This window comes from Sprattus sprattus, assembly GCF_963457725.1.
Source record: "Sprattus sprattus genome assembly, chromosome: 12".
NCBI lineage: Eukaryota > Metazoa > Chordata > Actinopteri > Clupeiformes > Clupeidae > Sprattus > Sprattus sprattus.
This window is the reverse complement of record NC_137910.1, coordinates 22,774,106-22,786,560: the sequence shown is the minus strand read 5'-3', so window position 1 is coordinate 22,786,560 and position 12,455 is coordinate 22,774,106. Positions and strand designations below refer to the sequence as shown.

Genomic DNA, 12,455 nt, shown 5'->3' with positions numbered 1-12,455 from the left:
TCAGGCATGTATAGCCCAGTTAGGATCGCAAGTCGATCCGAACCCAACCCGTCCCACTACGCCGTTCTGTTGGCAAGGTCACTGTGGGCCTTACCTCAACACTGTCAGTCATTCAGGACCCCATGACTCCGGGAGATAGACATCCAATATGATTAGTGGAATTATGTCCATTCTGAAGCACATCACTGAGGCTGGTGTCTCTCCCAAGCGGAGCTCTTCTGGTTATCAGTCATCACTGGCCAGAAGATGGTAGATGTTCTCACAAACATCCAATTACTTTAAAGAAAGATGGACAGCATGGTGTCATGCACGTATGTTCTGAAGAAATTGAGCCCAAATTGGTCAGCCATATTGGCAAAATTGGAGCCAGAGTAAATGCATAGTAAATGCTTTTTGGAGCTAAAGCATGCATAGTAAACAGCGAAATGTCCAGGTCCGCCAAGAATTAACCATATTTGATTAAATCTCCGCCATTTTTAAATTCCCTTCAGTGGCTTGACTTTTGACTGAGTGTATTCTTTATAATGTATTACACTCATTGGTTTTATCAGATCCACCCTGAATCAAACTGAAGGGACCATGTGTCTTCAGCAAAGCCCCAGAATTCGGTTATAGGATTCCTCCTCACCATACTGGATTAAATACTGGCCTCAGTGCTGGCCTTGATTGAGTCCTAATCCCCAAATGATTGTTTTCCCCTTCTCTCCTTATGTTTGAATCTTTTTTTGAAGAGCAGTCACGATTCATTTAAAGCGGTAATTGTTTCCTGGCTGAGCTGTTTGAAAGAGAAGGGCCCAACAAAAAGGGAACCCACCGCAGATTACAGAAATGATGTGCACAGAGTGGAGAGAGAGAGCCGGTCCTCTTTATCCCAAAAGGGAGGTCACAAGTTTCACCAGTATTAGAGCCTCAACTCAGTCTTTAGTGGAACATTTCTTCAAAAGCTTTCCTAATAGGGTCAGATGAGTTGTTCGGAGGGGCAGATTGCAGAGCGCACAGACTTTAGCCCGCAGTTTTTATCTCCTTGCTGGCTAAGGTTCATGCCGCCAATGATAAAAACATTAAAAGCCTGTCCATGACTGAAGTCGATGATTGGGGCATGGCGTGCTGATTGCTTTGGTTGGTCTGAAAATGCTGGCTCTTTTGAATGGGCCTTTAGCATGCAAGAACACTACTGAGACGATGCCTGTCTGCCCATCAGATTTCAGGCTCCAGACGGACAGCATGATGTGTCTGTTTAGAAGGCTGCTGCCAGAATGTGCTCTTGGCGTCATCGAGATGTGTTCTAAAATGCCTTGACTCTTTGTCAATGCATAATTAATGCAAAGTATTAAGGAGTGGATGTAATAACACGTAATGGGTCATTTACAATCAAGCTGGCTGCCTCTATGGCCAGCCTGGTGCCATCAGCAGTTTCTTTGGGCCCCTGCAGCTTGAGGAGGGCAACTTCAAGCAATTTCGAGGCAAACGTGAGGAAGAGGATTACAAACTCGTGCAGGTTCTGCTGACTCAGTGCTTTCTCCATATTGAAAGAACTTACTAATTAACTCTGGCTGTATCGGGGCCATCACAGGGGTTTGGGCTCTGCTGGGACCCTGCCTTTGCAACACCACTCTGCTCTGGAGAACCGAGACACTGAGGATGACTTTGAACAGAGGTTATTAAAGTGGGACGCTGCATATTTCCATAATAATGGTTTGTTTGCGCTGCACCAGTCCTCTGTAGAGTTGAACATTGCACATTGAAAGTTGTGCAATGTGTTCTTCACAATGCCTGTGTGTGTGTGTGTGTGTGTGTGTGTCTGTGTGTCTGTGTGTCTGTGAGCGTGTCAGTCCTGACAAACTCTTGCTGAAACATTTTTAGGCTCTTAAGTTTTTATAAGACGGGAAAAAAGCTCTGGAAGGGTGTCAATGATGAGAAAACCAGATGCTTTGAAGCCGAGAAAAGGCTTTCAGTTGACGCTGACTAACTGAGATGAAATGGCTCGCTCATGTGATGTAAATGATTAACAGTGAAAGATTTTGAAACCCATGTGCGCCTCAAATCTTATTCCAGAACAATCCTTTGCTAGATTGTTGAGCTCTTTTTCACCTAGCAGATGCCTTTTGGAGAACATTAATCTCTAGCTGTGGCTTTTGAGGTCCTCTTTAATCACAGCAGGAAGTGGTTTTTGCATAGTTACTGTGTGGCATGACCTGCCTGACCCAGATATAAGGACTACAGTGGAAAATAAGTAGGGTCATGGATGGGCTAATCATTGTTAAAGATGCTCCTCTCTCTCCTTAGTCCTGTGTTTCCTCACTGGGGCGGTGTGGCTGTTGTGGCCAGACACTACTCATTCATTGTAAGCTGATGGAGCCACCATGTGATTCATTGCCCACGAGGGATGACTGGCTAACTTGCCCTCTACTGTCAGTGTGACCAGTGCTACTCAAAGACAAAGAAGTTGAACAATGGAAGAGCCCTTCTGTTAAAGGCGCTACGAATAGCATTGCTGCTTCTCTTTGATGGCCAGATCTCTTTCAGCTACTGAAATGGGACCACCCCTGTAGCTCTGAGCCTTATCATGAGGTCAATCTTATGATTGCCTTTGAGGACAATAACCTACACGCCATAATAAACTCATTGCTTTTGGCACATGTTCTCCAGATCAGCTGTGAATTGTTAAAAATACATGCCATGTGTGGCCGAATACAATTATAAAAGCAAGGAAATTTGTTATTTTTAGAAAAAAATACACAATGAGCTTAGTTCAGGTCTGCACCAAGGTTTTATTGTTATTTTTTAATTTATTTTACCAGACAGCTGCTGTAAATGGTGAGGTGTTCTTAAGGCGGTGGCTTGTTATGATTGTTGAACAGTGCCCCATTCTCAGATCTTGTTTTGACTGGTAAACAGTGCCTCATTCTCAGATCACCCCAGCCCTCAGGGCATGGTGCATGAGTTCATGTCCAGCACGTGACCCGATGTTTTCACCCTCTCTTTAGAGGCAATTATCCATACCCTACTGTAGGCCCACCATTACTACATTAAAGTCCTGCTGACCATCATCAGCCTGCGGAGCCCAGACCAGAGCCCACAAGCAGGAGGCACTGGTTCACGTCTTGGTTTTTGAAAGCCAGAGAAGCCCAGTTTGTTTTCAAAGCTCAAGGGGTTGGCGCTCTTCTGTCGCATGCGAGGCACAAAGACTGCCTGTTAGAAGGCCAGGCAGGCTTCATGTCCAGAGCTGAGGCCAGAGTGTTTTTCTTTTCTTTTTTTTTTTCGGCATCTTGGAAGCCATAGTGGAAATATTGGGATGGAATGCGTGCAGCCTGTGTCATTATGGGAAAGCTGTACTTTCCCCCCTGAGGGTCCGCCAGCTTCTTAGTGGGAGCCTTGTGCTTTCGACATTTATTTCATTTGGGAAGTCTTATTCCCCTTGGTGATCTGGTGACAAGGCACAGCGGCGAGAGCAAATTAGTTTATTAGGCCATGCCTTGCTGTTTGCTCCTGGCTGTATACATACATTAGCATGCAGTTTAAATTCCAGCTGAAAGTGTTGCACATGGTACGGGAGGGCATCAAACTAGTAAACATCGCTGCCTGAAAAGACCTGCAGCCACTGTGGGTTTGCTCTATTTTTTGATAACAGGAGGACGCTGGTCTTGTTGCTATTGTCGTCCCTCAGGAACATAAAGGGACACAGAAGGAAGGCACTTGAGAGGAACCTTGAGAGGTTTGTGATGGGTGATAATGAGAAACATATGGTTTTGAGGGGTCTGAGTGCAAACCCCTTTGCATGATGATCTCATTTTATGAACGATTTTACGAACCCACGTAGGCAAGTTTTGAATCATTACCCAGTTGCGACCGTCATCCTTGCTCGTCTCCTGTCAGATCTAAGGAATGTTCAAAGCAGGGACAGCTTTTTGCTCGAGAGTTTGTGGTCTTGGGTTTCCCCCGGTCTGCAAGTGATCTTTCTGGAACACTTAGAGCAATCAGACTTAGATCACCATAGATGCTTTTTATGTGCAGTGGAAATTGTTGAAATGAAGGCTAATGCCCCAGGTCAAAGGAGTGGACCTGAGTGGACCTGAAATTCTATGAAAATGCTAGTGAAAGTGTCTTAATAGCTTTTGTGTTGTAAAAAATTAGACCACAGGTTTTCATTGCATAGAGAGATTAGTTTAATTATCTACCGTGTTCTACTTGAGGTTATCTTACCTTATTTCTCAAGGCAGTGCCAAGGACAAAAACATCTGGCTTCTTTATCCTCGTAGAGGTCTGTGCAGCATTCTAGGTGTTGGTATCATGCCGGAGAGGTGAGGCAATGTGAACAGATGTCGAGGGAGTTGACGGATGGGCAGGTTTCTGCAGATGTATGTTGTGGCCTGCAGGCGAGGGGTGTGTGTGTGTTGGGGGGGGGGGGGGGGGGGGGGGGGGTCGAAGCACCTCTCTCTCTATCAGACCTGAGCAGCAGGAGCTGTCAGGCCTTCAGGCCCCACACCACTCCCATGGGGAAACCCTGGAGAACAAAGGCCACGGGGGAGATGCTGCCGCCACTGCTTCTGTTGACCACAGAGGACTAGAGAGTCTGGTCAGGGCGGACCACCAGGGGCTGGGTAACTGGGGGTGAGGGTGTGTCTGGATCACTCCAGAGGCCTAATTGAGGAGGGTGTGAGAGACCACTTGGTCTGCCCTGTTGTGGATAGAGATGAGATCTGCTGCTTTTGTGGGGATCACCTAAGGGAGGAGGAGGGCATCAAACCTGTCATTAGTGAAATTGTGCAATTGATATTCAGACCTAGCTGCAGTTGACTGTGAGGTGAAATTGAAGGGTAAGGCAGCAGATTTGTTGATAGGCACTCTGATTATTTTCAAGCTATTGTTCATGTGTTCATTTGAAAGGGGAACGTTCTTGTACAGTATATTTAACCATCGTGCAAACTTCCCTTTTCCCTTCACCTTGTTTTTGCATGTATTTAGAGTGCTGCCTGTCTAAAGCCGTTTGCAAATTCATAATCACAGCACGTTTTTGGAGCAGCAGAATATCCGCAGTGAAAGAGAGGGAGAGTGAAGTGGCGGATGAGAAAAAGAGGGAGGGAGAGAAAAAGAAAGAAAGTGAGCCAAGAGCTTTGCACACGCATGCACGCACGCACGCACACACACTGTCTCTCTCTCTCTCTCGGACGTGCACACACACACACACACACACACACACACACTCACACATGCATTCACACAGGATTGCTAGGTTGAATAAACCCACTAGCCGTTGCCATGGCGACACTCTGGATGTCTGCAGAATGGGTGTGATTCAGGCCGTCCATGCTCTCAAAGCATGTGAGTCTCGATAACCCCAACACCACCCCCCTCTCGCAGACACATACATAACCCCCACCCCCGCCCCCTCTTTACCACTGGCTGCACAATCAGGCCTCTTGTTCCAGGCCTTCCTCCCAAAACGGAACCTGGTCTATGAAGGGGGTGGGAGGAGGGGGTGGGGGTGAACCACATGCACAGACCCCAGCCCTGTGACGCCCAAACACAACAGCCCCCACATCCGCAGCCTCTCTTCCACCATGCAGCTGTGTGTATGTGCGAGGGAGGGGGCAGCTAGTTCCACAGACAGCCTTGTCCATCAGAATCCAGTGCAGAGCAGGAGGAAGGCAGTGTCTGATTGGTGGGAGTATTATTTCCCTCACTTTGGCATGAAGGCAGTAGTGTTTTCAAGGACAGCGCCGCTTTGTGTTGTTATGTTATTATTGTTTGTTTGACAAAGCTCTTCAGGTCATAACTGCTTGGGCATCGTAAATGACCTTCCTTATCAGACTGAAACATGACCTAGCCATCAGAGACAGGAAATTCTGAGACCATCAATAATGCAGTATATCAGCAGCCTTCATTTCTGGGCAGAGCTGAGGACCTTAGATGGAATCATCACTCCTCTCTCGGTCCCCACTGATAGGATGCGGTTACATTTCCTTTATGGGTGTTTCCTGTCAGTCATATCAAACTGTAGGGGAAGCAGCAGAGCGGCTCAAGACGGACAGCCCTTGAGTGTGCACCATAGACACATATATATATATATATATATATATATATATATAGATATATATATATATATATATATATATATATATATATATATATATATATATATATATATATATATATATATATATATATAGATATAGGTATATGTCTATGGTGTGTGCACTGCTATGTCACATGGCACTCCTCTCTGCCTGTGTTCAGCTCTGGGGGAGCTGCACCCAGAGAGGAACCTTTATCCATTTCAAAGGGGAACTGGTGTCTGTCAGTCTGTGACAAGCTCAGTATGGAGCCATCTCCTGTAGCTGGTTCATCTATTATACAAAAGACATGCTGCATAATCCTCTCTAAGCACTGGCTAAAGCAAAGCTCCCCTCCAAAAAAACACTCAAACTCAGAGTTTAATCACGTTCCCAAATTTGTATGCTAACTCATTCGGGCTCCAGTCATCGTATCAACATGCAGTTTTGCTTTGCCATAAGCCTAATTAATCTGCTAGCATAGATGATGTATTGCAAGTAAGCACAGATTACAAGCGTTGTTAAATTGGCTCGCCCAGGTCCTCATTACATTTCCTTTCCTGTGTTTTTATGTGGAAATTGAGCTACCCTCTTGAATCATGCTTTTGTCATATCCTCAGTGGAAGCTACACCCTACAATGAGTCATGTGCAGCACGCAGTGAAGATTTAATGCTTGTGGGAGAAAGAATACAAAAATCTGCTTCCATTTTCACACTTGAATGTTTACTCCAAGCGGCAGGAGCCAGAAGCTGTTGTAGAGGTTTCCTGGACAGTGTTTTCCTGAAAGGACTGCTTATACCAGGCATAACCAATATGGCGAGGTGACATTTTCTTCAATGGTGCGCCTACTGTCTCTGTGCTGTGTGCTTGCATAGTTAACACATGTTCTGGAGAGGTGACAGGTGTGTTTGTGTGTGTGTGTGTGTGGTTGGTGGGGGAGGTTGCCAGAGAGGAGACAGGTGTTTGTTGAAAGCCTGGGTGTTTTTCGCTCCCTCACTCATTTGGTCATGACTGCAGATGGTATTTTTTCTCACTGACACTGCATTCTAGAAAAAAAATCCTATTTCTTTACGGCAGTGTTTCCCGAGGTGTGGGGTGGGCCTCCTAGGTGGGGCATGGAGCTACAGCAAAGGGGTGCAGGTTAGGGCAAAAAACCTATTTGGTGATGGGTTTATAGCCTACTTTCTGCTTAGGTAATATGGTTAAATGAAACACTGTTTCTGCATTTTAACAGCTAACATTTTCAATTTAAAGTAACACTATGCAACAATTTGACACTCTTTGAGGTATGGTTTTATAGGCAACTAGTTTTGGTACCATCCTCACTTTTGTTTTGATAGCATATGGTCATGTGAAGGACAGATAAACACCTGTGTCTTCCCCACTAGCCATCCGGGATATGCCCTATGTTGTTTTGTGTACTGGGCTGGAATACCCTGCAAAAATGAGGAAAAGCTTTCACAGCATGATATTGCTAGCTATACTGCCAAATGAAACCAGTTAGTGTGTTGGCAAGCTTCTTTTAGTGTCAACTAGGCTGTTGGTGCGTTTGCAAGGTTTTTGCATGTTTTTTAGGTAGTTGGCTTGCTAGTTCTTGAACAGAACTCCTTTTTGCTGTTTTAAGAAAAGTAATGCAACAGCTGATGTGCATCTGTTTTTAGGTAATAGGCTATATGAGGGTCTCAATCTTTGCGCCGTGGTGATGGAAGGGGAGGAGGGGACCTAATTTTTTTCTCATTGTTAAAGGGAGCCTGCCATGAATTTTTTGGGAGCAACTGTGCTACAGCAATTATGTGTGATTTTGAACTGCTTTCCAAAGAAGGCCTCTAAAAAGCATCTAGAAAGCTAGGAAAACAGATTAGATGTCAGTTAAGGAGGAAAAACAGTAGCCTGGCCATTACCAGCCTGTGACATTTCTTTCCGTCAGTCAGTCTGGCCTAACCCCGTGCATTTTCGTTTCCGAGATGGGCGGGTGCTTAGCTTGAGGTTTAAAATCATTGGAGTTCCCTTAACCAATCAGCAACGTTTGGTAAGCATTCGGTAGATTAAACTCTTCCCAAAGCCAGTTGGGAGAAGAGCTACGACGTCCTTTCCATTCATAAAACTTACAAGACAATACTCTTGTTCTCCTTTTAATTTTCTGATGTTCTCGAGAGTTGAGACAACTTTCCCGATAGCTTTTCGTGTCTCTTCCTCCAAGGCGAGTTTTGCGTCACAGCTCTGAACTGTTCGCTGATTGGTGCGGTTGGATTGTGAAGCCGTGAAACGCTGTTCAACGGGGTTGGGCCAGACTGAGTATGAGCTTGAAATCAATTCCGGCAGAAATACGTAGGCTGGTGTCACCAGGCTAGAAAAACAGTGCTTAGCAGAAAAATGAATGTATCTGTATGTCTCGTGGTAAGAGATGTTGCCTTATTTGGGTATTTGGCTTTCAAATTGAACACAACTCGGCCAGAAGAAGGAGATGCTTGTGATACTGGGGTGAACATGAACCCCCTGTGCTCAGTGTTTCACAGACGGCCACAGACAAATCATTTGGTGTCCCGGTGCACCGGAAAGAGATTTTATTTCTGCTCCTCCGGGCCTTTTGGTCTGTCCTCTTGTATGTGCGGTCAGAGAGACAGACTGATGGCAAAGTATCCTGTAACTCATACCTGAAAGTCCCCTCAGTGCAAGCGGCTCAGCAGACCTGAATGTCTAGGAGCAGATGGCCGGGCCATTAAGGGCCAGATGTGAGGTTCTTTGGCGCCACCGCTACTGTTTCTGCGGCCAAGTTTACTCTCCTTTGGCTTATTCATTACTGGTAGAAGACTGGTGTGGCCTGTCATCACCGGATGATCAAAAGCACGCTGTCCCCCTGTTGTTACTAGCCCATGACAATGAAGATCATATTGAGAACAAGCTTCGGACAGATGGTGAAATCCCATGCGGAGAAAATCCTCTGTATTGATGATCTCAGCGAAACATGGTAAAATATACTCAGAAGGGACAGTGTCTTTTTAATCTGCTCATAGTATATCATATTAAGACAAGAAATCCACTGTATAATCTCATGTTGATCATATGGATGCCCTGAACATGACGTCTTCCATTGGCCTGATCAGTTTGCAGAGGATATTGTGGTTAGACGGGGAAAAAAAACATTTTGTCTTGAGCTTTACTCTGTTGCATTACATGGTCTCAGCTGAACCAAAGCACACCTAGCCAGATTGCCTGAAAAAGGAACTGGAGTAAGTGCCTTTGTCCGGCTCCGGTCCAAATTGAGCGCTATCAGGGAGACTGATTGGATTATTGCACTCCAATACTTTTTCTGAGACTCTCTGAGAGCTCATAATCGCTGCCGAAGTGTGTGCCAAACAGGCAGATCAGCAAACACCAGCCGTGTACACACCACACACACACACAAACAAACAAACAAACAAATAAAAAGCCCTGGGCACTAGACTAGTCCAGCTCTCAGCATCTCTGTCTCTCTCACACACACTCTCACACTCAAACACACACACACACACACACACACACACACACACACACACACACTCACACCCCTCTGGACCTGATCCAAAAAGCTCTTCCTCTTTCCCCTGGTTTCCATTACAGCTGTGCTGTGTCTGATCAAATGGGTTTCAGAGGCCACGCTCTGAGCTGGCGATACGGAGGATTACAGGAAATTTGGGGCTGATATGAGAAGTACTCTAAATGAGTGGGGAAAATCAATCTGGCTGCCTAGTTGCTCCATATCGGTGCACCTGTGTCTAGTGATGGAGTAGGGAAGCCACTGTTGATAAGCAGCTTTGACCGTCTAGCCAGCAGGAGGCTTTGCTCTCAGTAGGGTGCAACTGTTTCTGGGAGTCACAAGAGAATGAGAGTACAGATCTGTGCTCACCACTCCGGCCCATACCTTAGTACCTGATGTCATGTGAAGCCTCGCCTGTGATCATCATTCAGTCATCATTAGAATGTCTGTGGAAATCTAGTTTAGCTGTTTTTGTTTACCTTTTTTTCATAATACTCCAAGATCTTTATATTTGGATGGCTTACCTAAATAATAGATGCTTTAAAGGCACCCAGTGCAACTTTATAGGCTTGAGACTCGAAAAATAAACATTCAATTTCTAGTCTTTTTTACACGTAGTAAGTTTCAATAACTCCATACCATTACATATCGACATTGAAGGAGCAAAGATGAGACGTCGTTGTGTGGTGAGAATTGATAGAAAATCGTAAACAACAACAATCGCTGGTGGGGAGAGGCCATTTTTCCATTGACTGGAATCCTGCTTTATTTATTGGTGGCACCAATAAATAAAGGGCTACGCTCTTGCGGCTAGTTTTAGCGCTCTTTTTAACGCCCAAAGTATCAAATAATGATGCAAATGTGCTAATATGGTGAAGTAAATGTCAATATCACAAAGATTGTCTTATCCAGAATATTTCCATTTTTATGCCCTAATGTTGCACTGGGTGCCTTTAAGAAGTCAGATTTTTTTTGCCATAAGAAGGTGTCATGCGTTTGGATTGATGATTTCTTAGACAACATGACTGAAGTGAGGATGGCAACACTGATGATGTTGGGAGGAAGGCCGTCGTTATAAGCATGTAACTGGTTTCTTGTGTACTGGCTGTTGTCTAACTGGCTGTTGTCTCTCTCTTTCTGCGTTCTGTTGCAGGAAACTCTTCAGCAGCTGGTCATGATGCCCCTGCCCAACGTGCTGGTGCTGGGCAGAAACCCTCTCAGTGGTAGGTCACGCATGGGCCCCTGCCACTCCCTCATATATACACACACACACACACACTCTCACACACACACTCTCACACACACACTCACACGCACGCACCCACGCACTCACAAACACTCAACTATTTCATGAGGCCAGGACAGGGGATGGTTTTACCTGCTGGAGATTGTGTGAAGATATAAAGTTACCATTTATTGCTCATTGGATACTGAACAAAGCAGAAGTGTTTTTCCAGGCTTGTTTCGAGTCTGAGTTCCTTTGTGACCATATTAAGTTATGGTTCCCCTGACCAGTATTTTCAAACACAGTCATTTTATCCTGCTGCTGATTGATGTAGTGGCATTTCCAATGTGTTGGGTTCATTTTTCTAATGTGCGTGAACCGCTGTCTTAAGTTTTCTGCCCTTATTGACCTTCCTTTTACCAGCCATTACACATTATATACTCTATGTTGTGGGATCATTTGAGTGTTTTACACAGGTATACTAGACTGTGTGTTTGACCCACGTGGATTCCGTGTAGCTAACAGAATGCAAAGGAGTGTCTATAGAGGATGAGCTTGGGCTCACAATACTTTCAACCTGCTCTGATTACCTGCACACTGCTGGGTATTCGGCTGGTCTTTATGAATTTGACCACAATGCGTAATCCAGTAGATCGCTAGTCTTCCTATGGTGGTATGTAGCTTCATTGTGCCGTGTGCTCCTGACCTTTGGCTCCTGGCTTCTGCTGCAGGGATGGCAGCACATCTGAAAGTGGTTGGGCATGTGCTTTATATTATGTAGTCATTAGGGCACTGTGGGGGATGGGGGCATTATCAGCTCTGTGGGGAATCAACCCCAGGCACTGATGGAGTCTCTCCTTGCTCGTTCACTTTACCCAACATCGCCTTACCTCTCTCTTTGTCTGTCTTTCTTTCTTTCTTCCTTTCTTTCTCTCTCTCTCTCTCTTTCTATGTCTGTCTGTCTGTCTCTCGTTCTGTCTGTCTGTTTGTCTGTCTCTATTCTCCTCTATCCCCCTCTCTGCCTCTCTTGCGCTCTGTATGTCTCCACTTAACTTCATATTCTAACTAGTAGCAGAGTGCTTGTGATCACATATGCAGTTCAATTTAGATAGTCTAGTGTCAAAAGGCATGTCCTTTAATCACGCTGACAGGGTTTTATATAGAGCTGTCACCATATGAGCGAAAGCCATCTTAAGTGCACTCTTCCTTTCTGCTCTGAGGAACTCTGCTACAAAGTTCCAGTAAATGGCAAACTGGCAGCAGTTCCTGACAGCTGTCTGTCTGTCCATTGGTTCCAGATGATCATGGACAACTGTGGAGAGACAACAGGCCACCCGTGACAGGTGGAGTCTAGCCTCAGTGTCAGCAGACAGAGAGACTGCAAGGGTTAATGGGGAAGGCACCATCAGCTCCAGTTAAAGATGCAGTCCGTGATTTGTTTTCGGGGTCACTCCGAGCCAGTAGGTTTGCTTCCTATTTATAGAGCCAGGAGTGTGTACGAACTTTGGAGGGCTATCACCGAACGGACAGCTAGAGGACCAAATGGAGCAATTCGCAGAATTTGATAAGAAGTATATGGAATTAGAATTACGTCTGGGCCTTTAATGGAGGATTTTTGATCTGGAATCGGTTCGATTTAGTCTGTTTTTACTGTTCAAA

General features: G+C 45.3%; 1 protein-coding gene across 3 annotated transcripts in view; it reads left to right on the top strand.

Moving 5' to 3' along the window:
- Window positions 1-12,455, top strand: part of ccdc88ab (coiled-coil domain containing 88Ab) — a 50,275-nt gene that overhangs the window by 7,921 nt on the left and 29,899 nt on the right. For all 3 annotated transcript variants that reach the window (XM_080848982.1, XM_080848981.1, XM_080848983.1), the window contains exon 4: window positions 10,725-10,794. In XM_080848982.1, the coding sequence (XP_080705108.1) occupies window positions 10,725-10,794 (70 nt within the window). The remainder of the gene's footprint in view (window positions 1-10,724; window positions 10,795-12,455) is intronic.